This window comes from Macrosteles quadrilineatus, unplaced genomic scaffold (genome assembly GCF_028750875.1).
Source record: "Macrosteles quadrilineatus isolate MER2022 unplaced genomic scaffold, UCM_ALF_1.0 Scaffold_1__1_contigs__length_201487025, whole genome shotgun sequence".
NCBI classification, from domain to species: Eukaryota; Metazoa; Arthropoda; class Insecta; order Hemiptera; family Cicadellidae; genus Macrosteles; species Macrosteles quadrilineatus.
Window position 1 is genome coordinate 17,736,504 of NW_026542594.1, and position 27,444 is coordinate 17,763,947.

At 37.2% G+C, this 27,444-nt stretch overlaps 1 protein-coding gene across 1 annotated transcript in view; it reads right to left on the reverse strand.

Annotated features, from left to right (window-relative positions):
* LOC128994935 (eIF-2-alpha kinase activator GCN1) overlaps positions 1–27,444 on the reverse strand; it is a 300,111-nt gene that overhangs the window by 264,206 nt on the left and 8,461 nt on the right. The window contains exons 4-7 of the mRNA XM_054419780.1: positions 25,578–25,739; positions 11,493–11,664; positions 5,852–5,922; positions 1,922–2,103 (exon numbers count right to left, since the gene is read on the reverse strand). Coding sequence (XP_054275755.1) covers positions 1,922–2,103; positions 5,852–5,922; positions 11,493–11,664; positions 25,578–25,739 — 587 coding nt within the window. The remainder of the gene's footprint in view (positions 1–1,921; positions 2,104–5,851; positions 5,923–11,492; positions 11,665–25,577; positions 25,740–27,444) is intronic.

The following is a 27,444-nucleotide window of genomic DNA, read 5'->3' on the forward strand; positions in this document are numbered from 1 at the left end:
CTCGTTGTTGTATTCGAAGTAGTTTTGTGCTAGGACTGTTTGTATTAGATTTATGAGTTCGTTGATGTAGGCAGTGTCTCTATTACCCTGTTGCATTAGGTTCTCTCTTAGTATGGCATTTCATAGCATTTCATAGTATGGTATATAGGCTCATAACTGTCCCACTTACCGAAGAGAATTACAAAAAGGAAATAAACATCATTAAGCAAATAGCAGTTAATAATGGATATCACCCTTCCCTTATCACAAAGATAATAATAAAACAAAAAAGAAACCAAAGGAACCAAGAGCCCAAAACTAACAAAGAATTTGTGACCACAACCTACCATGGAAAGATTAACAACTCCTTCCATAAAATCCTAGAAGAACAAGGACTCAAAGTTGCTTACAGATCAACAAACAACCTCGGAAGCTTGTTAAACAAAAAGGAACCCACGACTACAGACAACTTTGAAGGTACGGGAGTCTACAAATTAACTTGTGGCTCTTGCCCTAAATTTTATATTGGGCAAACGGGCAGAAGTTTCTACCAACGCTTCAAAGAACATCTTCCCAAAAAGAATCCAACCAGCTCATCAACATATTCCGAACATTTAATCTCAGAAAACCACTCTTATACCTCAATAGATGTTAACTTAGAGATCCTACACAAAGCCCCAAAAAGCAACAAATTAAATACAATAGAGCATTTTCATATATATAACGCTACCAAAACGGACCCATCCCTCATACTAAACGGCCAAAGAAACTTTGCCGCAAACATCATGTTTGATTCACTAATTGAAATAAAAAATAAAAAGTTCAATGAAATATCATCAAACACCTAATCGCAAAAATACATTACTCTATGGAGTGATAACAACCATGCAAAAAATTTGAAGTCACTAAAATCATCCTTATCAAATCTCAACTTTGGAGGTTAGGACTGACAAGATCATGGCCATGCATCTAACTTCTCCACTGTGTCTTTGTAAATATTTATGTATAATCAGTGTTTGTATTTGTAAATATTCTATTCAACCGACAATATCTCAAGTAAGAGATGAAACACAAAAAGTTTAGCTTAGCCTAGGACTGACGATAACGCTCCGGCGTAGAAACCTAGGTCTCCACAATAAATTAATTGGATCGTAAGGTAAGCCTTAGATTATAATAACTATTAATATTATTATTATTACTCATTATCAATCCAGGAAGCAACATGGATAAATTACTTTGTTGCTTGGAATCGAATTTTTTTGACATTATCTACCAGGTTTTGGAATCTATTTAAAATAAATTCGAGAAATTATCAATACTAACACTAAAAGTTATACAGGACTTACGAATTACATTATATTCCTGTTGACTTTAAATGGCCAAGGGTGTAATAACCCAAGTTGCACTGTACTGAGTTAGTCAACCATTATTGTAAGAACTGGGAGTGCAATGGACAACAGAAGAGATGGATGGCAAACATTTAATGAAAATATGTGGGGGTTTTAGTTGTCAAACGGATTATAATAATATACCTTAATGTTTACAGAAACAAGACCACGATAACAAGTGTGCGGTACTAATATTACATACATTTACAATAGAAACAATAAGAATAAGTGACAAGTGTTAGGGGTGCAAGCTGCTGAGTAAAGGTGATGTAATTAAACACAGATAGTTCATCACATCATAATAAACACCATAGATAGTCGCAAAGTACCAGCCAGCACCTACAGAATCCATTATGGTTCATTCATCTAAATGGCAATAGAACTATTCTAGGCATCTAAACAATATTATCCTAACTATGATGTCGTTGATACCAGACGGATAATAAAATTAGACTTATAAGTTCATAATAATTATCTCAAATTCAAGATATTAAGCTGTACAAAATTTTAAAAAGAAACAACAGTTCAGTAAGTAAATACACCTCATGACTTACTTGTAATACTCTTCGTGATGTCCAAAGCATACTGGCTCAAATCCAGCGACAGTCCAGACAGAATGTGTCCCAGACAAGGCAAGATAATCTCCGGGTTTCGCAACATTGCCTTCTGAATAGCAGGTAGCAGCAGGCAGCGGAACTCTTCATGAGTCACTCTTGTTAGCAACGGTTTGGCTTCTCTGTATCCAAACAACACACAGAATCATTCAATCAAGAATTAGACATAACTAAATGTCTGTGTCCCGAGCTAGGCTACCATATATGGCTAGTAATAAAGGTAGGCCTACTGTACTGTGCAAAGATATGAGTTTCTTTCTTTGGTAGAGACATACAGCTTTATGATAAACTTTGCTTAACAATAAAGCATCTTGTTAATAATATATTTTCACTAAAAGTTAAAATCATTTGAAGAAACTTGATCAATGAACCTATAACTTACTAAGTACAGGGTGTCCCACGTAAGAAATATTTACAGCTTATATACAACTTAAGTAATAGTGTAAACACTAAAAAAATGTTTTTCTTATTCTTTTATTGCTATTAAAATGTTTTTCACTCATCATTGTATAGTTTTGTACTCCCGGAGGTAACTTCCGTGAGGGCCCTTTGGTGTTTGAAAATCAATGCGCGTGACGGAAGGTTAATGCTTCATATCTTAATACCATTTGTTATCCATTTCTTGTCCATCCATTTTTCCATTTTTTTGTCGTTGGAAAGATGACCCTTACTGTATTTCAAAGGTTAGAATTCATAAAAAATTCTTTAAAAACAGCCAAATAAGTTTGAACAGTTTTGAAAGATTTGTCTAAGTGAAACTTGCCAATTGGTAACATTGATTTTGCGAACAAACAAATTAATATTCTTATTTGAAAATAAGACCCTAGGTTTAGCAGTTTTGTGCTAAGATGAAATATTTCTAGAAATCATAATAATTGGCCCATGATCTGCTATACATTGATTACCGAAAAACGGCTTAACGCACAAGGATGAAATGAAATTGATTCCCGCTAAATCGACCCCAAGGAATAACGTAAAAATATTTTAATAATACTTTTTCCCGATACAGGGTGTGCCAAAAACTGGGGGTCAATAGTTTGAATCTCGAAATTTTCAAACGTAAACATATGTCATGTTATACATAATTTTAAAGGTATTAAATAGACAAACATTTTTGCGAAAACAGAAATGAATTATCTTTTTCCGTTTCAAAATGGCGGCAGTTTATTAGGAAAAAATCAATATGTTTTTAATAATCTGTGTTTCCTATACCAATGCACTTAGCCTTTCCCGGTTGAATTTTCTTACTCGTTATGAAATTAGCTTTACTGTGATATGCTACAAGTAACAGTTTTTTGAAATAATATAAAATCAAAAAAAATTATTTTTGAAAATTTGCAAGTGCCCATTGTAAAAAATTTTCAAATAGCAACATATCAAGTGGCACATCATTTTATAGGTCTTTTAATTCCAAGCAACTTTGTTATTTACACTTACTACATATCTCTTTAAGTTTCATAAGCTCCAACGGTACAGTCTCTGCCAGAAGTCGCTGCAGAGGTTGCCGTGGTTCGGTATGTAGGCGCTACACGTTCTACTGTTGTAATAGAAAGTGTCCCGGGACCAGGTCATACCATGAGTACTACGGTAATAGCTTATTCCCTATAGGGGAAATTCTTTAAAATGTAAATTTGATTTGCACATTGTGTGCTAACACATATTTGAGTCACACAGCTGAGTGTTCTTCATCATTAAAATGTACGTATAATCAGTAGTTGAGCGCTGGCGAACGGTGCCTGCTATCTGACTGTGGCAACCACTAGAGAGACTTCTGGCCCAGACTGTACCGTTGGAGGTTATGAAATTTGGACATTATGAACCGCTCTGTTTATTTGGAACGTTGGATTTTGTGAAACTTGGACATTGTGAAACAGTGATTATTTGAATGTTGTAGATTTGGAGCTTATGAAATTTGGAGGGTATGAACCGCTCTGTTTATTTAACATTTAAACGTTGGAGTTTGTGAAACTTGGACATTGTGAAACAATGATTATTTGAATGTTATAGTTTTGGAGCTTATGAAATTTTGACATTATGAAACGCGCTGTTCATTTAATATTCTAAGCGTTGGAGTTTGTGAAATTTGGAGTTTATGAAACGCTCCTGTAAAATGCATGTTGTTTGGGTTTAACACAAAAATCTCCATTTAATTTTAGTTTGGAGTTCTAAATTTTCTAAATTTTCGTTGCACACCCCCCACTACCCCCGCATAAGTGCAGACTTTGATCTCATCCATCCCCACCCCCAAAGCCATGTTCTAGTTACGCCACTGGGTTACATCAAAGGGCACGTATGGAAGCTACATCCAGTAGTGATGCGAACCACTCCACAAGGTCAACTGACAACTGGGAAAGGGTTAAGAGTAGCCGAAACCGATTCCGCAAAAGAGGTGCATGAGTTACCGCAGGCGAAACTATGGTTTTTTAAGTAACTAAGAAAATTCAACCGGAGAAGGGCTAAGTGAATTGGAAAAGGAAACACAGAGTATTAAAAACATATTGATTTTTGCCAACAAAAAAACTGCTGCCATTTTGAAACGGAAAAAGATCATTAATTTCTGTTTTGGCCAAAATGTTTGTTTATTAAATTAAATACCTTTAAAATAATGTATTACATAACATATGTTTACATTTGAATACTCCGAGACTCGAACTAGTGACCCTCAGTTTTTGGCACACCTGTATCGGAAAAAATATTGAAAAATATTTGTGTGTTATTCCTAGGGATGGATTTAACAGAAAATAATTTTATTTCATCCTTAAGCCGTTTTTCTGTAATTAATTTGAGACACCTTACGTGGGACATCCTGTATAGTGTATATAAGATAAACTGAAAATTTATTTTTTGAATTCATAATATTGGCAACACTTGTCTCAACAACTCACTGGCCACCATTTTTGATACAAAGAAAACTCCCTCTTCCTTAGTTGAAAATGCTGTTGGTGACAGTGAAATATTCTTATGTTTTGTGTATACGTGTTTAAATTAAGTCTTGAAACAAATCTGTATTTTTTAAACCGAAATAGATAGAAATATTCTGTTTGTGGCGTTGATTGTTAACAAAGGTTCCGTAATTTTTTACATCAAAATATTTTTAACCCCCCTAACAGAGTAGGGGGTAGGGGTTGACTTGTTTTTTTTTCAAATAGCAACCCCTATTGAGTGACCCCTCATTTTGAAGAATTTGTCAAAACAAACACAATTACGCAAACCCGAGGTGGATATCTCACCCCTAGCCAAAATGGCAGGTATTCCAAAATTTGATTTACTGGTATGTGAAAAAGCACCAATAGTGAAACAAATCTGTATTTTTAAAACCGAAATAGATAGAAATGTTCTGTTTGTGGAATTGATTGTTAACATAGGTTCCGCAATTTTTTACGTCAACAATATTTTTAACCCTATAACAGGGCAGGGGGTGGGGGTGATTTTTTTTAAACAGTCCCTATCGAGTGACCCCTAATTTTAAAGGGATTGTCAAAAGAATAGGGGTTGCTATTTGAAAAAAATAAGTCATCCCCTACCCCCTACCCAGTTAGGGGCCCAGGGGGGTTAAACAATTTTTTGGTGCAAAAACTTGCGGAACCTTTGTTAAGAATCAATGCCACAAACAGAATATTTCTATCTATTTCGGTTTTAAAAATACAGATTTGTTTCAAGACTTAATTTACACACTGTAAAGAGTTGTGTTTCCTGTGCCAGTTTGGACTCTTACCCATTCAGGTAAGCCTGCTATCCTCGCAAAAAATCCTAATTCATATGATAATTTTTTGAACATATGTGAAGGACCAAACTTTTTCCTTCCGCGGCATCTCCCCTATGCAAAGCACGGGTTTAGCAGCTAGTAGTATTATAAAACTATAATATTACCTGATGATGTATAATGGAGGCTTAGCTTTACAACTCACGGCCACTTTGATAAAGATGTCCAGTAAATTGGTCTGAAATGATAAACAAAATCTGAAATCATAATCATTTTCAGGGGCATCTCTTACAATACGTGAGGGCTGTTTTTTGTGAACACTACTCCTCGCCTATTTGTGGACCAATTGTTTAAGGTGTCAAAAGATTTGGCCCAATTCGTAGTTTTGCATTAAGGTTTTAGAATTTAAAAGTTCCTACCCTTAAGGGCGTGAGACCCTTTCAAAGGTCGGGTTTTCACCATAAGAATTACATTGAACAGATTTAAAAACAAAAAACAGCTGTATCTAAAAAAAAACTCACCAGCTTCTTGGGAGTAAATGTTATTGTTTGTAATATTCAGGACCATAGACCAATCCAGTTTATTAGTTTTGTTGGAAGAACAGAGAATTCCTTGAGTCTGAAGAAGTAATATTGAAAACAGGAGGAGGTTAAAAGGAAATCTTATACGTCTGAGAAGAGTAGAAGATAGGCCTGGTCTAACAGTAAGGAATCCGCCAGATACACAATCACTTGGAGAGATGAGTAGTTTTTACAAGTTATGCTATGCAACTTATTTTGCAAGTAAAAAAATCATGAAGAATATACAAATCATGTTGTCACAGTGGTAAAGAAAACCTACCTAATGTCAGATCAAATGAATATATGCAAGAAACGATTTTTGGTAACAGCTATAAGTCGGGAAACGTTTGTATAAAACACTAAAAAAATAAGGCCGACTTTGAAAAATGATAAAATATTTTTACAATAAGTGTTCATTATTTCGACCTATTTTAATAGAGTGAGTTACATTAGTTACATAAGCTTTGAGTCTTGACTGTTATTACTGAATTTTCAAATAACGCCTGTATAATAACGGTACTTGACAATATTGCTCGATTTTGAGCACTCATAGAAGATGACTGTTATTTTTTAATAACTCCTGTATAATACCGGTACTTAACAATAGCTCGATTTTGAGCAACAGGCACACTAGTACTAAAATTAAAATTGAAGAGAATGCTACAACTAAAACATTTTGGACACAACAAAAATGTCCTTGATCACAGTAAGACGGTTAGACAATGACATTTTTGGAAAAAACTAACTAATTCAGGGTGTCTACCAGGCCAACCAGAAAAAATTCATGAGTAATTTCAGGTAGTTCAGGTCGTATTTAACATACCAAATTTTCTAACGCATTTTTGCGCCAACTCTGTTTAATCTCTGTTTAACGATGTTTGGTTAGTGTCATGTGAGATAATCCGTGACTAACCCTTTGAGTATTATTTCATGTTTAACGATTTATATGTGTTTTAATATTTTGTGTTATGAGTTTACGACAGGTGATGAGATTGTTTTGGTGCGAATTGGATAACGTTGGCCTATGGTCTGGGACTGGCGAGTCGGCGTGGACTCAGCGTGTCTTCGGCAGCTGTGGTAGCGTGTTGAACCTACCTTTGGTGACGACTATGGAGTTCATCGACGCTTCAGCAGCTGCAGTAGCGTGTTAAACCTACCTGGAGTGACGAGCAACTCACGACACTGGAACCAGCGACTCGTTAGCGGACGGAAGATTGACGTAGAGCAGTCAGCTAGCCTACTACAATTCTCGAACGGCTGGGGTTGTGTGATAAACCAACCAGAGGAACTCACATCACGCTGTTGGCCAGCTTCGGTGTTCTTCGATTGATTATCCAGCGGCAGTTGTTGAGTGATAAACCAACCATTGCAACGGAGAACAACGGTCAGCGAGACAACCGGGGCTTGGTCAACGTGTACCCAACACTCGAGTGTTGAACCGTTGTGGTGGATCTTGGCGTGGTGTAAATCCAAGGACTATCCGCATTGGGGGTGGCACATAACAACTACGAACGGACGGCCACCACGGGACTCACTGCGGCGGACGAGGCAGTGACACAGGACCGTGTGGTAAACCGGATCCCCGAGGACTACCTGCGAGGGTGCAAGTAGCTCATTTCGGGAGTGGCAAACGACAACTACGAACGGACGGCCATCACGCAGCTCACTGCGGCGGACGGGGCAGTGACACATGTCCGTGTGAGAAACCGGACACTCAGGACGTCAGCGACGAAAACGTACGAGTAGGCTCCCCGGCTGTAGTACCGATATAGGGCGTGCGGGCTGGAAAACCCAGGCCGCGGTGAAGACCAGGTGAGGATGGCAGAGCCCCAGCCTACGACGACGAGTGGGGGGGGGGGGGGGGTGGAACGCACCTCAGCCTGTAGCCGTGGTCGACGGGTGAGCTCGAACCCTATGCTACAGTGGCGGGTTGAGTCGGCTAAGTTCAAGGTACCGCGACATCACGAGTCTCTGTGCAGAACCAGACAGACACCCAGGACGGCGGCGGAGACCGACGGGGCCGAGGACTACCGGCTGTAGTCTCGATTGGGGCCACGATGGACGCCCAGCCTGCAGTGAAGGCGTAGTAGCTGCGATGTTAGGTGGGTGATCCGAACCCCGACTACAGCGGCAGGCGGAGCTCCCCAGGTACCACCACGACGCTGGGATCTGTGTGTTGAACCAGATTCTCCTGAGGTTACATGTGAACACGAAAACGATTTCGGGGATGACGACTAACGACAATGGAAGGTCATCACGTCTCACTGTGGTGGAAGGGGCAGTGACAGGGGTCCGTGCGATGAGCCGGATCCCCACGATACGACAACATCGACGAAGTGTCCCTGCAACGAGCAGGACACTCATGCGACGACGACAGTGACAGGGGTCCGTGCCAAGAGCCGGATTCCCATACGACGACAAGCACGAGCAACGGGCAGGGGACCAATGCCCCACGTAGTACGTCACATCTATGGCGCCCGAACAAACGACGGCAACGACGGTATTCCTGCAACGAGCAGGATACCTATACGACGGCAGAGACAGGGGTCCGTGCGATGAGCCGGATTCCCAGACGACAGCACCGACAGGGATCTGCGTGGGAAACCAGATGCCCAGACGACAGCGGCGACGGATGGGAAGTATGACCCGAGTCTGCAGTAGCGTCGACGGCGGTCACAACAGACCCAGTCTGCAACGACGGCCAGGTGAGGCCGGATGAGCCCCAGCCTACTACGACGTGTGGGGGGGCGGAATGAGCCTCAGCCTGCGGCTGTGACGACAGGAGGGCGACAGTGGACCCCAGGCTACAACGGCAGACGATACTTGGTGTGCAGAACCCAAGTGCCTGGCTGGATGTCGTGTGCTGAACACGAAAACGATTTCGGGGGTGGCGACTAGCTTCCATGGAAGGCCACCACGTCTCACTGCGGTGGAAGGGGCAGTGACCGGTCCGTGAGGATTAATCCGGACTACGGCGACATCTGTGTGATGAACCAGATGCTCGAGATCTCCGACGCCGTAAACCTCAGCCAAGGCGACGGCACGGCTGAGCGTGAAAGTACCATCTCGCCGCGAACCCTGGAAGGCCAACCCAAATCTCCGTACTGAGGCCTATCCGGAAACTAAATGTGCTGTATAGCACGTGGTACTTAAACCTGGCATGTAAACTAGTGTTATATGTTTCAGTGTGGAAAAGTACGTCACAACCACAATGCTTTTTTAGCGCTAAAATACAGTTCGCTATTTTAGTTCTCGACAAAAGCATACTTAGTTAAAGGAACAAAATTTATAATTACTGTAATATTGTCTGACAGAAGTATGCAATTTAAAAATATTACTCTGATTAAATAATCAGAAAATTCAAAGCTTATCCTCAAAACTAAAAATTATCAAAAACTTAAAAAAATAATAATGTGTTGATACCAAAATTTATCGAATATCCGTACCGATACGTGAAAAATACATTTTCAATACCAATAATTTTAATTTTACCAAATTTTCTGTAGGATTACTACACCAACCCCTGTAATGGTAAGTCTTTATTTATGTAGTTTTTATTTATGGTGTCTTTATTTATGGAGTATTTATGTACTTTCATAGAGTATTTAAATTTGGTGTTATGGGTTGTTTTTCATGTGGCCTACAGAAAAAATTAATGCAGCATTAAAAATTCCAAATACCCAATTAAAGTTTTAAACCCTCCCGCAGCTGTGTGAAAATCATCATTGTCTCCCTCATTCACAGAAACATCGTTGTTGTCATACGCGATTGCAGCAAAATCACTAACATATCCTGCCGCCGTGTAGACATCATCATCGTCTCCCGTGGTCATGGAAACGTCATAGTCCTCATGCGCAATCCCGGCAAAATCACTAACAGTGGAGAGTGGGGCACATTTGAAGGGTTTAAATTTGCCATCATTTTTATACTCGCAGGCCATTGGACCAGATGTAAAATGTAGCCCTCCAACAGGGCAACAGGTTGCATTCATCTCCCTCCATTTCTGATCAGTTCTTAGTTTGTTGTTGGGAAAAGAAGTTTTAGAGAGCCACAAGAAAATTTTTTTAGCAGTAGGGGTTTGTAAATATTTTATAGAAAAACTACATTACAGATAAGTTTGATCCATCTACCTTAAAATGGCTTATATATATTCAGATACAATTATGCACTTCACATTGATAAATTACAATCCAAGAAAACATATTTTAATTTTTTGCAAAATGGCGTCTTGTGGGGTAGATTTGAACAAGAGTCTGAGGGGTACATTTGAACACCATGTTTTCCTCTGGTAAGTATGTTGTTCAAATGTATCTCAACTGATTATATTTTTTTCCTATACAAAACAGTAACGAATAATAATAATTTAAGACTATAAGCTTCCTCAACTAACAATGAGTGTGAGAACTGCACGTTCAGCGAACAAATATAATTTTGCGATTAACTTTGCAACATTTAGCTACAAATAACATGAATCTAAAACAATAAATGAAGAATTAGTTCCAATAGAAATAAGAACAGTTTTTATCAACTCACATGCATAACAATTTCTGTAAAATAAAAATTTTCATTTTACTTAATTAGTGTGTTCAATTGTACCCCACTTCTTGTTCAAAAGTACCCCACCAGTGGGGTACTTTTGAACGATTTGCATACCTTTGTGAAAACAGATATTGCACATTAACATGTTAACTTTGGAGGGTTTAAAAAATAACTCAATTAAAGCTAACATTATGTTACAACTAAATGTAATAATACTTTTATTAAAAACACATAAATTCACCTATTAACAAATTAAAGTTTAAAAAGTGTTCAAATGTGCCCCACTCTCCCCCATATCCCGCTTGCATTCAGACATCATCATCGTCTTTTGCGGTCTTGGAAACTTCATCGTCGTCATTCGCGATCACGGTAAATTGGAAATTCCCTATAGAAATACAAAATTCACACATCATTCCAGGTTTTCCAAGTCGGGGGACACCTTGTACTTTAGCCCTGCGACACATGCATTAAAAACCGTTGTTGTTTTTATTAAGTATGAAAAAAGTATGACAATCATTGATCTTCACCAGTTAATATTATCAATCATCAGATGATCAATTAATCAGTTTATCATTGATTAATTGATTAGTTATTCAGAGTTGTAATTTATTTAGGCTTTTTTGAACTCAATGATAATAGAACAGTCAGTCTACTTTAAATTTTACAATGCTGTGAGAAAAGCTAATAACACATCAAATTGTCAAATTACCTTAAGTTTGTCGATGACATCTACGCTCTTGTTCTCGGCCAGGTGACGTATGAAGAATGACCCAAACACCACAGAATACACGGCCTGAGGCAAAGCTGATGTAGCGTTGGTGTATAGATCTCTGTGTTGTTTCCACTGGCCGTTCAATATATGAAAGGCTTTCTCTGTTTTCCTGTAAGATAGAAAAATGATAGGTTACAGGATTGCAATCAACTGTGAATTTCACTGACGTTGATTGATTTGCTCGATGAGATTCATTCTAGTCATTGATAACACGGTTAGGAGGAAAAAAATATTAATATAACTAATACAATTGGCAAAAGATACAGGTTTTAAAAATCAACCTGCATCACATTATCTTTTAAAACAAACAAAAAATCATTGCAAACAACTCTCTGGAGTATTATCAATTTAGAAGTCGGTAATAAACAATCAAAGCACCCCAAAAAATACATCTTTAAAGGAATCAAATAATGTGATTACTGATCCCAGAATTATATCAAACAAGTTTAATGATTATTTTTTGAAAAATATTAAGGATAACAGTTTGTCTCTGTTGTGTTATGATAATATAGATTCCTCTGTAAACTGTGAAAACAAAGTTTAGTTTTGAAGAAGCATTTTACATTTAAAAATTTAAGCCCAGAGGAGGTAAAAAAGGTGGTAAGCTCGTTCAAAAATAAAAACTACTGGCTATGACGAAATCCCCCTTAAAGTTATTAAAAGTGCCAATCATCACCTAAGCCAAATTCTAACATCAACTCCTCATTTGTATCAGGAATGTTTCCAAATCAACAATTAAAAATAGCAAAAGTTGTGCCTGTTCACAAAAAAACGTGACAAAAACTGATAACAAACTATCGTCCCATCTCCCTACTGCCTGTAATATCAAAATGTTATGAAAAAATTACCAACACAATTAGCTGAATATCTTGAAAATACTCAACAACTCAATAATTGTCAACATGGCTTCAGGGCTGGAAAGTCTGTAGTAACAGCCGCGGTTTCCTTTATTGAATCTATAACTGATTCAGTCGATAACAGTAAATAAACCACAGGAATCTTCATGGATGTATCTAAAGCATTTAGCAGTGTTAATCGTTCTCTTTCATTAAAAAAATTACAGTCATTACATTACATCTATCAAAAAATTTAAAAAAATGATTTGAATCGTATTTAGAGGATCGACTTCAGTTCGTTGAAATAACTCATACATAAAAAATCAACCATGTTTCCAAAATTTGTTCTGAGCCCAAAACTGATAAACTAAAGTCCCATAAGGATCGATTATAGGCCCTAATTTCTAAGATACATTAATGATATTTCAAATTCCTTAACCTATGTGCCACAAGGTAATCTCTGCCTCTTTATGGATGAAGCAAACCTTAAAATATCAGCAGGTACTATAGAGGAGGTTGACAGCTAGGTTTTTGTCAGTTGCAGATTATCAACATTTTCTGGTTAAAAGTAACCTAGACTTAAATATTCCAAAAACTAATGTTATCAGATTTTACATTCTAGAACATTCTAAAACAATAATTTCACCGAACCAAAAATTATACTAGATCTAAAAGAAATTGGGTGTAGGACCAAACATCTAAGCTGGGACTCTCACGTTGATAAAGTATTATAAAAAAATAAGTTCTGGACTTTATTCACTGTACATTCGTCTTTCTTCTGGAATGAAAGAACATTCCAGAGTTTCTTTAATTTAAATTAACCCTTTCGCCTCTCTTGTCGGCCATGAGCCGACATCGGCCGTTTCGCAACTTAAACACATTACGGCTTGAAAAAATAAAAAAATAAAAAATATTTGAGTTTTTTGGGGAAATTTTATTTTTAAATCGTTTTTATTAGGTCGCTTTCTTGTCCGGTACAAATTTTGCAATCAATTTTATACTAACTTCCCGATAAGCTAGAGACTTAAAACTTGAAACATAGCTCACAAATGGATGACAATGCAATATTATATTATTTAATTTTCATATTTCCCTTGGGCTACGACTCATGGACTTGTTTTTATTAGCTTGCTTTCTTACAAATTTTGATATCGATTTCAAACAAAGTTCCTGATGAGCTAGAGGCTTGAAACTTGAAACATAGCTCACAAATGGATGACAATGCAATATTTTATCATTTAATTTTCATATTTCCCTTGGGCTACTCCCCATGGGCTTCCAAATTTTCCATGTTTACATTTCGGAAGAATGTAAATATATCAATTAATTTCAGTCAGCTGTAAAATACGAGGCATGTTTTTTAAGTAAGTACCGTTTTTAAATTTCTCCGTTCTAGCACTGTGATTGGCATTTTCGACATTTTCGCTGTGTATGGGCATCTATTGATAAGACAAGACCTAGCCGGAAATTCGAGAACATCCGGTTTCGAGCATTCAAAATGGTGCCTCCAATTGAGACTGCCGCCGACTGTGAAGTGCACGCTGTCATTAGATTTTTAAGTGCTAAAAGGCGTGAAAGCCATTGAATATCATCAACAGATTAGTAAAGTGTATGGAGATAACATTATGAGCGATGGAATGGTAAGCAAGTAGGTAAGGGCATTTTAACCCTAGAGCTGGCACTAGTGTAACGCTGTACTGGCATAGGGATATTATTGATTACTAGAGAACCCGTGCGGCTATGCGGCTCAATGAGCCGCATAGCATGAAACACAACACCGAGGAAAACGTTATGCTTAAATTCGAGTAATTCTAGTTACATCTTAGAGCACCGGTAATAATTTTTACCATCGTGTTATCCGGTTAATCGGTCTTGTACAATGTACATAGATACAGACAGCTTTGTGTTAGTATTAAAATCGGGAAAACATCGGTCTTGTATGCCTGGTTCACCCCTTGCTTATATGTCTATGTCATTCATTACAGGTCCACAGTACTGATATCCGGGTATGTGAAACTCTACAGGTAAAATACCCTTTGTCTGTGTACAAGAAGATTATCTGTGTCCATACAGGGTGAATAAAAAAGTCAAGACTCCCCCATCTAATATTTTTCTAAGTTAGAACACAGTACAGTCTTCTTGTACACAGACACAGGGTATTTTACCTGTAGAACTTCACATACCAGCCTATCAGTACTGTGGAACTGGAACGAATTTAAGGAAGAGATTAACAATAGGTGATTCACGCATAAATAAATTGGATGCTACATGAAAAACCACGATATAGCATACTCAAGATCGAACTATAGTAAAATATACAGATACCCTTTTGGTGGTCGTGCAAACATAGGACAAAGTTTCATTTTTAACCGACTTCCCCACTACCAACAAAGGAGGAGGTTCTCAATTTGTTTGTGGCGATGTTTTTTTTTTCTATGTATGTTCACCAATTTCTCTGTGATTCTTTTACCGATCAGTGTGGTTCCACCACCAAAATAACCAGGAGAATTTCTATTTGGTACCTTATATATTATGTTTAAGTATAATATTTGTTTCGGTGAAATATTCTGAAAACCTTAAATATTCAACATTTGTTTTGTTTACATTTGTGCATATTGTTTACATTTGTGCAGAGAAGGCAATAAATAATAATAACATTCCTACAGCTGTTAGTTGAAACCATTTAAATGAAGCTAGACAATTCTGACAATTCTTAATGAAACAGTTGCTTCATACTGATCAATAAACTATTTCTTGCCATGAAGCCTTTGAATTACATTGAGAAAAATGCATTTTGTTTTGGTTACTATAAAAAATGTATTTTAACGTTTGACCTGATTTGTGTATACAGTAATTCTGTTATTAGTATTGAATATTCTGACTTACAAAAACATATATGTTTCAGTGAATAGCTGTATGATATTGACAAATAAAGGTGTATTGTGAAAACCAAAGCATTCGTAAAACAATTCTAAATATAAATTAAATGCAATTATTCCTTGCACCACTTTTAGCTGAACCAATCTTTCATATACATATTTCATTTGCAGATGTGGAATGTTTATTAATATTCTCTACCCAGTTACTATATCAGATCAATACTATTATGCCTGCTTCGGAAAGTCCTAGAGGAAGATGATTTGCAATTTCGACTAGGCTATATCTTGAGCAAACAAAACCCCCTACATGACTTACACCACTTTAAGCTGAATCAATCTTTTATATAATATTTTCCAAAGGTACTATACGTGTTAACAACCAATTTTCCACTTTTGAGAGATTTTTTAGTGCTGGTAGCTGAGGAATAACTTTCATTCCAAAAGGCTTGAGACGTTACTGCATTTCTTTTTATAATGTAGAAGTACACCGATTGCAGGAAACGATAATGTCTGACATGTCAATGTATCTAGAAAAGACAATTAGTTTTTCACTAGGCCTAATGTAATGGACAACTCTTTCCTTCTTAATATCTAAAAATGTTTATTTTCATACCCACTGATTATGTAACCTGAACAGGTGACTCAAGCAGTTTTAAAATAATGATTGTTCTGTGGAACTTTTGATTGTGTCAAACAGTTTAGCTTATCAAAAATCCTCAAGTAATTAATATATAAAAAATTATACAGTCACTAAAAATCATGAAATAATTTATTTTTGTAAAAAAATACAACCGACTTCAAACGCTCTAAAAAGAATGAAATAATTTCAATAAAATAAACTTTTGTATTAGGCAAGCTCACGTATTTCAAGTCGGCCCGGCTCAAACTGCAAATATGATTGAAACTAAATATTGTGTGTGTATTTTGAAAATTAATAAATTGTAGCTGGATAACATAAATATATAAAAAAACATACTGAACTGTTTCGTTTATATATTAAAGGAAATATCTTCTTGTATTTTATGTTTAGGCCTACTTCAGAATAAATGCATTATGAAAATAACACACACAAATGTTCTATATGAATAGGAAAATAATTTTGTTTGATATTATGATAGGGAAAAGAAGCTAGTTTAGTATTAAAACGTTACTTTTCCAATTAAGAAACATTTAAATGCGTTAGGCCTATACGCTTTTTAAAGATACTCATTAATACCACTATAATGCCGATCTCTGATTACGGTAATAAAATAACACTTAACGCATAACTATGAAAAAGACATGCAGATTAACACCTTTAGTTATAGATAGTCACCTGCAATATGGACACCCTCATTCAATTTTGTATAAAAAATCATCATAGAGCCGCGCCGACTTAAAATACGTGAGCGTGCCTAATACAAAAGTTTACTTTATTGAAATTATTTCATTCTTTTTAGAGCGTTTGAAGTCGGTTGTATTTTTTTACAAAAATAAATTATATGATTTTGAAAAATGAGGGATTATGAGCTCAACTGGAGATTACTCTGTATATAAGATGTAATTAATCTTTAAACATTACCAATTTAATTTTAAACAGTATGATTTAAATTTGCATTCTGTTAATTATGTTTTTTTCACCCACCCTAATGACAGTGTGTATCTGGATCCGGATCCGAATTTTTCAAGATCCGGATCCGGATCCGGTACAGACATTTTCTTGGATCCGCCCATCACTAGTGAAAACGATCCATGGGGTGTAAATACATGACGGGAGACCTTAGCACGTTGACATTTCTCACAGGCTCGGGCCCAGTTTCGACAGTCTTGTTGAATTCGGGGCCAAACAAAGTGATTAGAAACAAGTTTTGCAGAAGCTTTGATGCCAGGGTGACTTAGATTGTGTATTGTATAGAATTAAAAACTAAGCGTCTAAGGGGCTCAGGGACAAAGGGTCGTTGTACTGAAGTTGTTGTGTCACAGTATACATCAAGATCTGTTCCAGGAATTTTGACAAGCTTCAAATTAAGAGATGTCTCTCCCTTAAGGATCTCTTGTAGCTCAGGGTCAGACTCTTGATGATGTGCCAAAGTTTTGGCATCTATAATGCTGGGAGTCGTAGTTGATAATGAATCTACACGAGAAAATGTGTCAGCTACTAGGTTGGCCGATCCAGAAACATGTCTTATGTCTGTAGTAAATTGTGAAATGAATGTTAGTTGGTTTTGCTGAACAGGAGGTAGTTTTTCACGTTTTTGACTGAAGGCAAATGTTATTGGCTTGTGGTCTGTGAAAACTATGCAATGATTTGCCTCAAGGTAGTGACGAAAGTGACGAATGGCGGCATATACAGCGAAAAGCTCACGGTAATAGGCTGGCCAAAGGGATTGTTTTGGTGTCAGTTTCTGTGAAAAGAAAGAGAGAGGTTCCCATGTTTTATTGTCAACCATCTGCTGGAGAGCAGCTCCTACATGGGTACTCGAGGCATCACAGAACAATGCGAGAGGGGCCTTGTGGTCAGGGTGAACAAGTAAGGTAGCATTGGAGAGATGTTCTTTGCAGGATAAAAATGCAGCATCCAATTCAGGAGTCCAATTTACAGGTTGGTTTCCACGTAGAGATGAGAGGGCATCATGGAGAGCTGCTTGTTGCTTGGCTGCTGAAGGAATGAATCTGCGGTAGAAATTCAACATGCCGAGAAAACGACGCAAACCTTTAGCAGTGGAGGGGCGGGTGAATTGTTGCAGAGCTTCAACACGTTCAGGAAGTGGTCGAGTACCAGCAGACGATACCTCATATCCTAGGAAGGTAACCTTTGGAGCTTTCAAAACAGTCTTATTTACGTTAACGAGTATGCCATAATCAGAAAACCGATTGAATAGAGTTCGTAGATGGGCTTCATGTTCAGTCTCATCCTTAGAGAAAACTAAGACGTCGTCTATATAAGGAAAGCATAAGTCTAAGCCAAAAACGACTTCATCGATGAAACGCTGAAAAGTTTGCCCTGCGTTCCGGAGGCCAAAGGACATGAAGGGGAATTCAAACAATCCGAATGGGGTTGTAATGGCTGTCTTCGGGATGTCTTCAGGGTTGACAGGGATTTGTGTGTAGGCCTTCACTAGGTCGATCACAGAGAAATACTTGCAGCCTCTGAGAGAATGGGTGAAATCGTGGATATGTCTGACAGGATATCTGTCAGGAATCGTCCTAGCGTTGAGAGCACGGTAGTCTCCACAGGGGCGCCATCCATCAGGTTTCTTAGGGACCATTATGAAGGGGACCAAGGTCCATCAGATCGATGTGCAGTACCATCAGTGAGCATGGCATCAAACTCGGCTTTGGCTAACACAAGCCGATCAGGAGCGAGTCGACGTGGACGAGATGAAACTGGGGGGCCAGGGGTCGCTTTGATGAAATGCAAGGTTGAATGGAGCACTTTTCTTGGTGTACCAGAGGGTCGGGTAATCATGGGAAATTCTGCCAGTATTGATGAAGTTGGAGAATTGGGTGTGATAGTTTTGATGCTGAAATGAGGGATTGAGGTACATTGACAAAGAACAGAAAGGTTTGTTACACTGTCAATTAACCGTTGATTACGACAGTCAGGAAGCAATCCAAAGTGTGCTAAGAAGTCAGAGCCTATAATCGCTGTATTAACATCAGCAATGACAAAATTCCATGTAAAAGCTCGTCTCAGCCCTAAGTTTAATGTTAATGTCATCATACCGTAGGTGTGAATGGCAGAGTTGTTTGCTGCACGAAGTTCATATTCTATATGCTTTTCGTTCTTACAAACGAATGATTTAGGGAGGCAGCATATGTCAGATCCAGTGTCAATTAAAAATTTTGTATTAGTTGTACGGTCGACGATTTGTAGGCGGCGCCCTCCAGCTTGGCAGTCGGCTGACGCCATCACTGGCTGCCTTTGGAGTTTGTCGGAGAAGTGAAATTACATGGTGGAATGCACTTCTCATCTTGATAGCCAAAACGCTTGTGGTACCAGCATAGATTGGTTTGCTCTGAAGTGTCAGAGGTTACTTGACAAACTCCTCTGACGTGACCTAGGTCACCTTTTACGTAGGGAATCAACATCATTACACATATTTTTCATTTGTAACTCCAAAGCAGATAATTTTGACAAAACTTCAGTTAATTTTGAGTCATCAGAAAATGAAGATTTAGGATTTGGTGAAGTAACGGCATTCAAAGATGTAGGCCTACTAGTGAGAGAATGACAAAAAGATGCGTTAGGTTGGACTTCTAGAAATTTGTCGGCAGTCAAGTGTGTCAGTTTGGGCACTTGTTTGCACTTGCAAAATACTTTGTACATGAGCAGGAAGTCTCTGCATCCAAATAGTTTTCAGTAAACTATCTTGGATTGTGGTCGAACCTACTAGTGATCGAAGGTGGCGTAGGAACTGAGAAGGAGTTTTGTCACCTAGTTCCTCCTCCATCAATAGCTGACGAATGCGTCGCTCCTCAGATAGACAACCGTCTGATTATTTCAGACTTGAGAGTAGAGTAAGGAGTTTCAACAGGTGGATCTATTATAAGATCCTCCACTTCATTAGCATAGCGCTCATCAAGATGTGAAATGACATAAGAGTATTTAGTTGTTTCACTCGTAATGTGAGCCAGTGTAAACTGAGCCTCAACTTGGGCAAACCAGAGCCTTGGTTTCTTTTTCCAGAATGGTGGAAGTTTTATGCTTACCCGGTGAATGTGATGATATTCATGTCGTTCGTCGGAATGGGCTGTATGATCCGGCTGATGCTGTGGTAGAACTGGTAAAAGATCAGGTAGGTTGGCTTCTTTAGGATGTACAGAAATGTGATTTTGTTCTTGTCTTCCATTCAAATCTTGAAGTTGTCTTTGTAGGTTGGCATTCTCACTCTCTAAATGGGCTAGGCGCTCAAAAAGTTCTTGGTCCATGGCGTAAAACGATAATTTGGAGAAAGGTGAAAAATAAATGAAGTTTTGGTAGAAGGTTGAAATTTAGTGTAGGAAAAACATTAATGATTAATTTAGTTTGAAATAATTTACTTGTTAGTCGGGGTCACCATTTCTAGCGGATAGACACACTAAAACAAATCATTCTAGTAAAAGGTTATTTAATTTACAGAGAATAGTTAGGTAGTGTTATCCACTAGATTGAAATCAGAGAAACTGTTGTTAAAACTGTTGTTACCTAGGTTGCTAGGATAACTAAAAAAATAAACAAACGATTAAAATAAATACAGAACACATGGTTATTGTCTTAGACAGTTTAGTGGCACCACAACGTATTATATTATAGATGTAGTATCATTTTTAAACCATCATAAAAATTAGAAATAGCAGCATAACTATGGATTATTATATATCATTTTGTTCAGAATAAGACAAAGAACAATAATATAGATGGTTTACATGGTTACCACAAACATTTTTTTTTTAGTTTTTCCGGATTGTAGGCGTTATTAATTTTGCCACATTTTTAAACACACTAAAAAGTATAAAATAATGTATAAATATGTTGAGAGAATAAATACTTGTAAGATTTAAAACAAAAAACGTGCTGCTTCAACCACAGCTGCTGGAAAGAGTATTCGAAAATTGGACTTCTCGATTGGGCTTTCTACGCGAACGGAATGGAGCCCATATGCCAGAAATCATTTTTAAACGTTAATGTCATGACACTGTAGTTCAAATAAATGCATTTTCATGTCAATGCAGGTTGTTTTTCATTTTTTGATTTAGTTTTAAAAACCCCACCAATAAAAAAATCACCCTTTACATTACACTGACTAATTTTTGTATACAAATTTTATAAGAGTACCTATTTTTCATCACAAAGAAAAGTTGAATATTCAGGGCTGTGCGAATAATTAAAAAAGCAAATCTAATGTGAATCTTTTTAGGGATTAGATTCAAATTTGAGAACCAATCTTCTCTTTCTACCTGTGTTCAGATTCGTAATCGATAATTGAATTTATCAAAAAGAGATCCGGGTTGGGATCCAATAATTTTCATCATCTTATTATGATTCGAAATATTGGGTCCAGCATTCGAAGGTTAGAAACATAAGCACTAAAGCACCAACTGGTGGCTGACCCAGCAAAATTTATTTTCCTTCAGTAGATTGTATATCATGTAGTTGTAAGCAAATTATCATCGAGCAGTTAATTGATGATTCAACAATCGACTCTTTGGTTCCATCCTTAAATTACACTAGCCGGGTATTCACTTTACTCGATCAGTTATATAACCAACAGAGAACAAAATTACGGACATGGTGGGGTTTTCTTGCTTCTTGTTCAGTGTCGATTGAACCAAATTGGAATTGGGATTGGAACTGGAACATTGGATTGACTTGAGTTTGGAGTTTGTGTCTTGAGTGACTTGATAGTATGGCAACGGCATCGGGACGGTAAAAGTATAACAAAATGGACACCAGACTACCACTAATTAATTAAATTAAATTAGTTTAAATTAAACTATTTAAACTTAAATTTTTATCAGGCTTATGTTTTAGAAAAAGTGTTGCTTCTACTGTATTAATTTAATTTAAGTATCAGGGATTTAATTTTAAGGTTAAACACTGTTTAACCAATAAGTGAAGATTTTTAGTTTTTTTTTTTTAAGTTCGTAATTTTAGTTATTTTTAACTAGTGTTTCGGTCACCGAAACGTTGTCCGGATCATCCTCCGGCGATCACGGAAACGTTATCATCACCTTCCGCGGTCACGGAAACGTCATCGTTATCATGCATAATCGTGACAAAATTATTAATATCTCACGCGGACGTGTGGACGCTATCATCGCGGTCACGGAAACGTCGTCATCTTGCGCGATCGCGGCAAAATCAGGAGCATCTCCCGCGGTCAAGTAGTCATTACCGTTGTCTTTTGCGATCATGGCAACAATTTTAACATCTCCCGCGGCTGTGTAAACATCATTGTCTATTCCCGCGGTCACGGAAACGTCATCGTTGTCTTGCGCCATTGCGGCAAAATCATGAACATCTCCCACGGAAAGGTCTCTACTGGTTTATGCGCAATCTTGGCAAAATCACAAAATTCTCCGGCGGTCACGGAAATAAATGAATTCCGCCAATAACTCGACGAATGTTAGATTCCAAGTCATTTAAAGTTTGTGGCTTGTCAGCGTATACTTGAGACTTAACATATCCCCATAGAAAGAAGTCTGTTGGCGTGATATCAGACGACCGTGGGGCCAGTTGACACTTTCTCTAAATGAGATGATACGTTCACCAAATGTTTCTGCCAAGAGGCCAATTGTGTCGTTTGCCGTGTGGCACGTCCCGCCGTCTTGTTAGAACCAGACATTTTCTAAATCTACTTCAAGTTTGTTTAGCTGAGGAACGAAAAAGTCCTGTAAAATTGCCCGATAGCGTTGAAACTTTAAATTACTTGGAAGCTACATTCGTCGAGTTATTGGCGGAATTCAACCACAGCTGCTGGAAAGAGTATTCGAAAATTGGACTTCTCGATTGGGCTTTCTACGCGAACGGAATAGAGCCCATATGCCAGAAATCATTTTTAAACGTTAATGTCATGACTCTGTAGTTCAAATAAATGCATTTTTATGTCAATGCAGGTTGTTTTTCATTTTTTTATTTAGTTTTAAAAACCGCGACAATAAAAAAATCACCCTTTATTTATTTATAAAAACTAGGGGTGTGCGAATATTCGATTCGTTCTATCTGCGAGTATTCGATTTTTTGAATAGTTCGACGGTGGTCGAATAGTTCGTGGGACCTTTTCGAATTTGAATACTTCGCATCTGGTCACATAATTAGTTGGAGCTTTGGAAAACATAAAACAAATCAAGTTGGCTAAAAAAGTGTTTCAAGTAATTAATAAAAAATTACCATCGGGCTAAAATACGAATAGTAATCAGTTTCTATCGACTATCGAGTGACAACGTTTCATTTTCAACTATTGTGTAATCGTGTCGTGAGTTTCCGATGAATTAATGTCCTCCGCCATTAGCCAAATAAACAAGGTCGGTAAAATAGTTCCGTTCTAACTTGGTTTGAAAATTAATAAAAACTGTTAAGCTGCTTCAGATTAAATAAAAATGCAATACAATATTTAATTAAAACTCGAACTTAGATATTTTATTTTATTATTTTTCAACATTATTAAACTCATTATGTGCTGCAAAACACTACGTTAGCATTCATCCGCCTTCATTGTTCTTGGCGATGGCGATCGGGTTCAAGTTACGTTTTGTTCTGGGATCACGGTAGACCTACATAAATCTAGCATACGACATTGATGTGTCAGGTGAAGTAAAACTGAAAAAGTGATGGCGAATAAGATACCGGAACAAATTATACTGAGTTCTCTTATACATGGTACCAAAACGCGCACCGTCACCTTTATAAACTTGAAATATGATATATACAAATGTTGTCTGCTAGATAGATTTGCCGTGATCCCAGAGTAAAACGTAATTCGCACTTGCTATGGAAGTCTGCTTCTATTCTTCTGCTTCTCTAGCAGACAACAATTTCTGTTCTTTCTTTTTTCTATTGCATTAGCGCAAGCTGTGTTACAAGACAAAAAGTTTTGAGGTTGGAGTTTAGAGACAGTTTGTTTAGCACGTCTGCGCTAAGTATTTCAGCTAAACTTGGTAACAATTTTTGTATATTTCGACAACAGTTGCTTTTATACAGTTGGATATTGCCTAAAAGTTGTAGGCCTAGGCTTCATTTATGTTTGGTTGAATGACACAAGATGGATTCAGATGAAGAAACCGATTTAGGTCTAAATGTGACTTCAACATCATCACAAGAATTCAAAAATAAGTAAAGGAGTTTAATTTGGGATTTTTTTGTCAATAAGGGCTCTGTTGCAGAATGCAACACATGTAAAAAGTCCTTAAAAGTAGGTTAAAAGTTAATAATTATACATTTCCTATGTAACTTAACTTAATAAACTCATTTAAAAAATGCCTAAGTTTAAGTTAGCCTACATTTAGGCTAAAAGGGGCTTTATTATTTCAATTGAAGATTTAAACTAGGTACTGTATATGGTTAGAAATAGGGCCTAGGTCCTAGGTTCTTGTACCTTCAAACCTAGTTGTCAAGTAGCCTAAGCCCAAGTCATGAGATTAGGCTATGTTAAGTTATGACAACAAGTTTTATTTTAGGCATACCTTTTTTTAAGTTTATGTTCTAAAACATAAACTTAGGGCTGACAGTAAGTTGTAGGCCTAAATCCCTACTTAGTAAAAGAAAACAATGTGCGTTTTTATGTGGTTATAATGATTATCACTACCCAATTGGTTGAATGTGTTTTACAAAATTTGTTGTTCAGTTAACTATTGAATTAAACTAGGCCTAAATTAAACAAAAGATACATTTACAATCTACACTTATTCTGAAAAAAATATACCAACAGTTTTAGTAATTAAGTTATTGAGAGTTGACTTAACATTGATTTCAAGTTTTCATTATTTGAGGGTTAGTGTTCGGTTAAAAAATGTTCACTATTCGAATACTATTCGAGGGAAAGTATTTGATTCGAAAAAATTTGAATTCGATTCGAAAAGAAAAAGTAGTATTCGCACACCCCTAATTAAAACCCATTAAAAAATTCATTGTTCAGGATAGCTGGACAACACCCAAACTCAACAGCTTACAAATTATCAAGTTAGTGAGGTTTTTACCATGACACTTACGGTAATAACTTATTCCCTTTATAGGAAATTATCTAAAAAGTAAAAATACCCCTGCCGTAGCAAACCTGCAGGCTAAGCGAGTTTTAATTAGTCTAATTGGATTTTAATTTAAATATTTCTGTAAACAAGTCATATTGCATCTTTCAAGCATTAACTTTAAGTAAAATACACTTTATTCTAGTATTAAACGTTAATGTATTATGTATCCTCTTTTATTGTATTATTTATTTTTCATCGCTAATAACTTATTCAATCATGCATTTATTTCTAGTTTTTCTTAGTTCTTTCAATGTCCAAGTCTTCGAGTATACTTTTTCTTATTGTATTCTTCTTGTTACTTTAGCTATTTTTAATACCGGTATTTATTCCAACTATTACCATAGGCTATTTAGTCATAATGAGCTTATCTTACAATGTAATTCAAGTGTAAAAATTGGTGAAATCCGTTGGCAATAAATAAATAAATATTTATTCTTCATTTAGACAACAGTACTTGGGGCCAAGAATGTTTCGGTACATTACAACAATGCTGCTTTTAACAAAATTTTTGGTTTTTTTAGAAGCTCCGCATTTGGGTTTTCTGTGGCACTTACTGTAATATCTTCTTTACTATCAGTGAAATTCACAAAAACACTTACTTTGTGGCATTTGCAGCCAGTACAGCAGACAGAATCACAGACTGAGCCTCTACAAGTTTCTGAAACTCCGCTTTTCCACTGTCGGAACACTTCTTGAGCCCATGGTCTACCACCAACATGGACCACTGGAGAGCAATTAGACATGTTTCCGCGGTGTTTTTGCTGAAAATAACAAATATCACAAACATTTCTACTAAATAATCATTTGACAGAGTCTACCGTAAGGGCCAATAAATAAGTCAAAATTAAAACATTGTAATGGTCAAATTTTATTAGGGGTTCGTTTCTAATTATTTTAAGGCCACGAAGTGCTCGAGTGCGCTTGACAACAATGATCGGAAGTAAACATGTCCAGTTGTCCACTTGTCAAGTGTCCTAGTTTGTGACTTGGCCGCCGCAACCTCGGGGCGCTGACGTAGCGGTGGTGAGGAGTAGCCGAGTCCGGTGGACAGTAGAAAATTATTAGGGAGTTGACGGCGAGCGGACGTTCGCTAAACACCCTCTCCCGAGACCATACAGCGGACCTGCTGCGAGCCTTAAGACGTAGATGCGATTCGCAACGAGCGAGATAAAAAAAAGAAGTGATAATATTAAGCGAAATAAGTATCGACAGACGTAATACTGCAGTATACCCGTACAGTATTAATCCTATTTTCCCGTTTTACTTTGGCGAATAAAAGTGATTTATTAGAAACGTCATCTTAGTTGTAAGAGGTTTGTGTATTGTATTTCCCAGGCCGGCACTGCGGGTGCAGTGCTCCCCCCCCCCTTTTAGTTTATTTATCCAAAGCAATTTTATTTTATTTCATATTAAGTATAATATTTAGTTATCTCGAAGCCAAGAAGTTCATTGGCATATTAGCTCGGATTAATTTTATTTTGTTATTTTACTATTGCGTGTTATGACATTTCTGTTCACTACGAGAGTATTATTTTTAGTTTTTATTTGACAAACGATTCCCTTTGTTAGGCCTAGAAGAAGCTGGTCACGTATTTTAGTTCATGTAGTAAGCATTGTATTTAGTGCCGGTTTATTCCTAGTCAGTGCGTCGTTGTGCTGACATACAACCATAGTTTACTCGTGCGTGTAGGACAACGAAGGTAGCATCCTATGAAGGCCGAAAAGCGAGCAACGGAGACTGTTAGCGTGAAAACCCTGGACTACTCGAGCTGTCCGAGCGAATGGAGGTACTTAAAGTCGATGGTACCATTAACTGTGACGTAGTGGTAGCTACTTAAGATTGAGTGGCCTCTGCAGTCGTAGTGGAAAAATTTAAAGTCGATGGCACAGTTGATTGTGAAATAGTTTGCGCTACTTGAGCTTGTGAAGACCCGGCAGTCGTAGTCGTAGTTGTCGCGGTCGATTCAGCCAGGACGTGATTGAGCAATGCGAATGAGCTCATCTTGAAAATGAACGAACATTGACATAAAACCACATTAGAACAGGACGACGTCTGCCGGGCCAGCTAGTATGTATATAAATTTGAACCGACAGTGTTTTTGCCTCTAGAGACCTCAAAACGACCTGGGTCCAGAACTTACCATGAGTACTATGGTAATAACTTGTTAAAACATCTGCAATCAAAAACAACCAGATACAGTTGTTTTTCTTCATTAATAAATTTAAAATAATGATTAGGGCCTATAATTGACGATTTGTATAGCGAAGGTTTGTATAGCTAAAAGAGACAGCCTAAAATATGAGCCAGTTGTGCCACATAGCTACAATACAAGACATAAAAAGGATATTGTAACTTCAACCTATAAGCTGGAATTCTAAAAAAAAAAAACCGACTTTTGCTGGATCACAAATTCTAAGGAAATTGCCTGCCTCTATAAGGGAGGAATCAAATTATAAATTATTTAA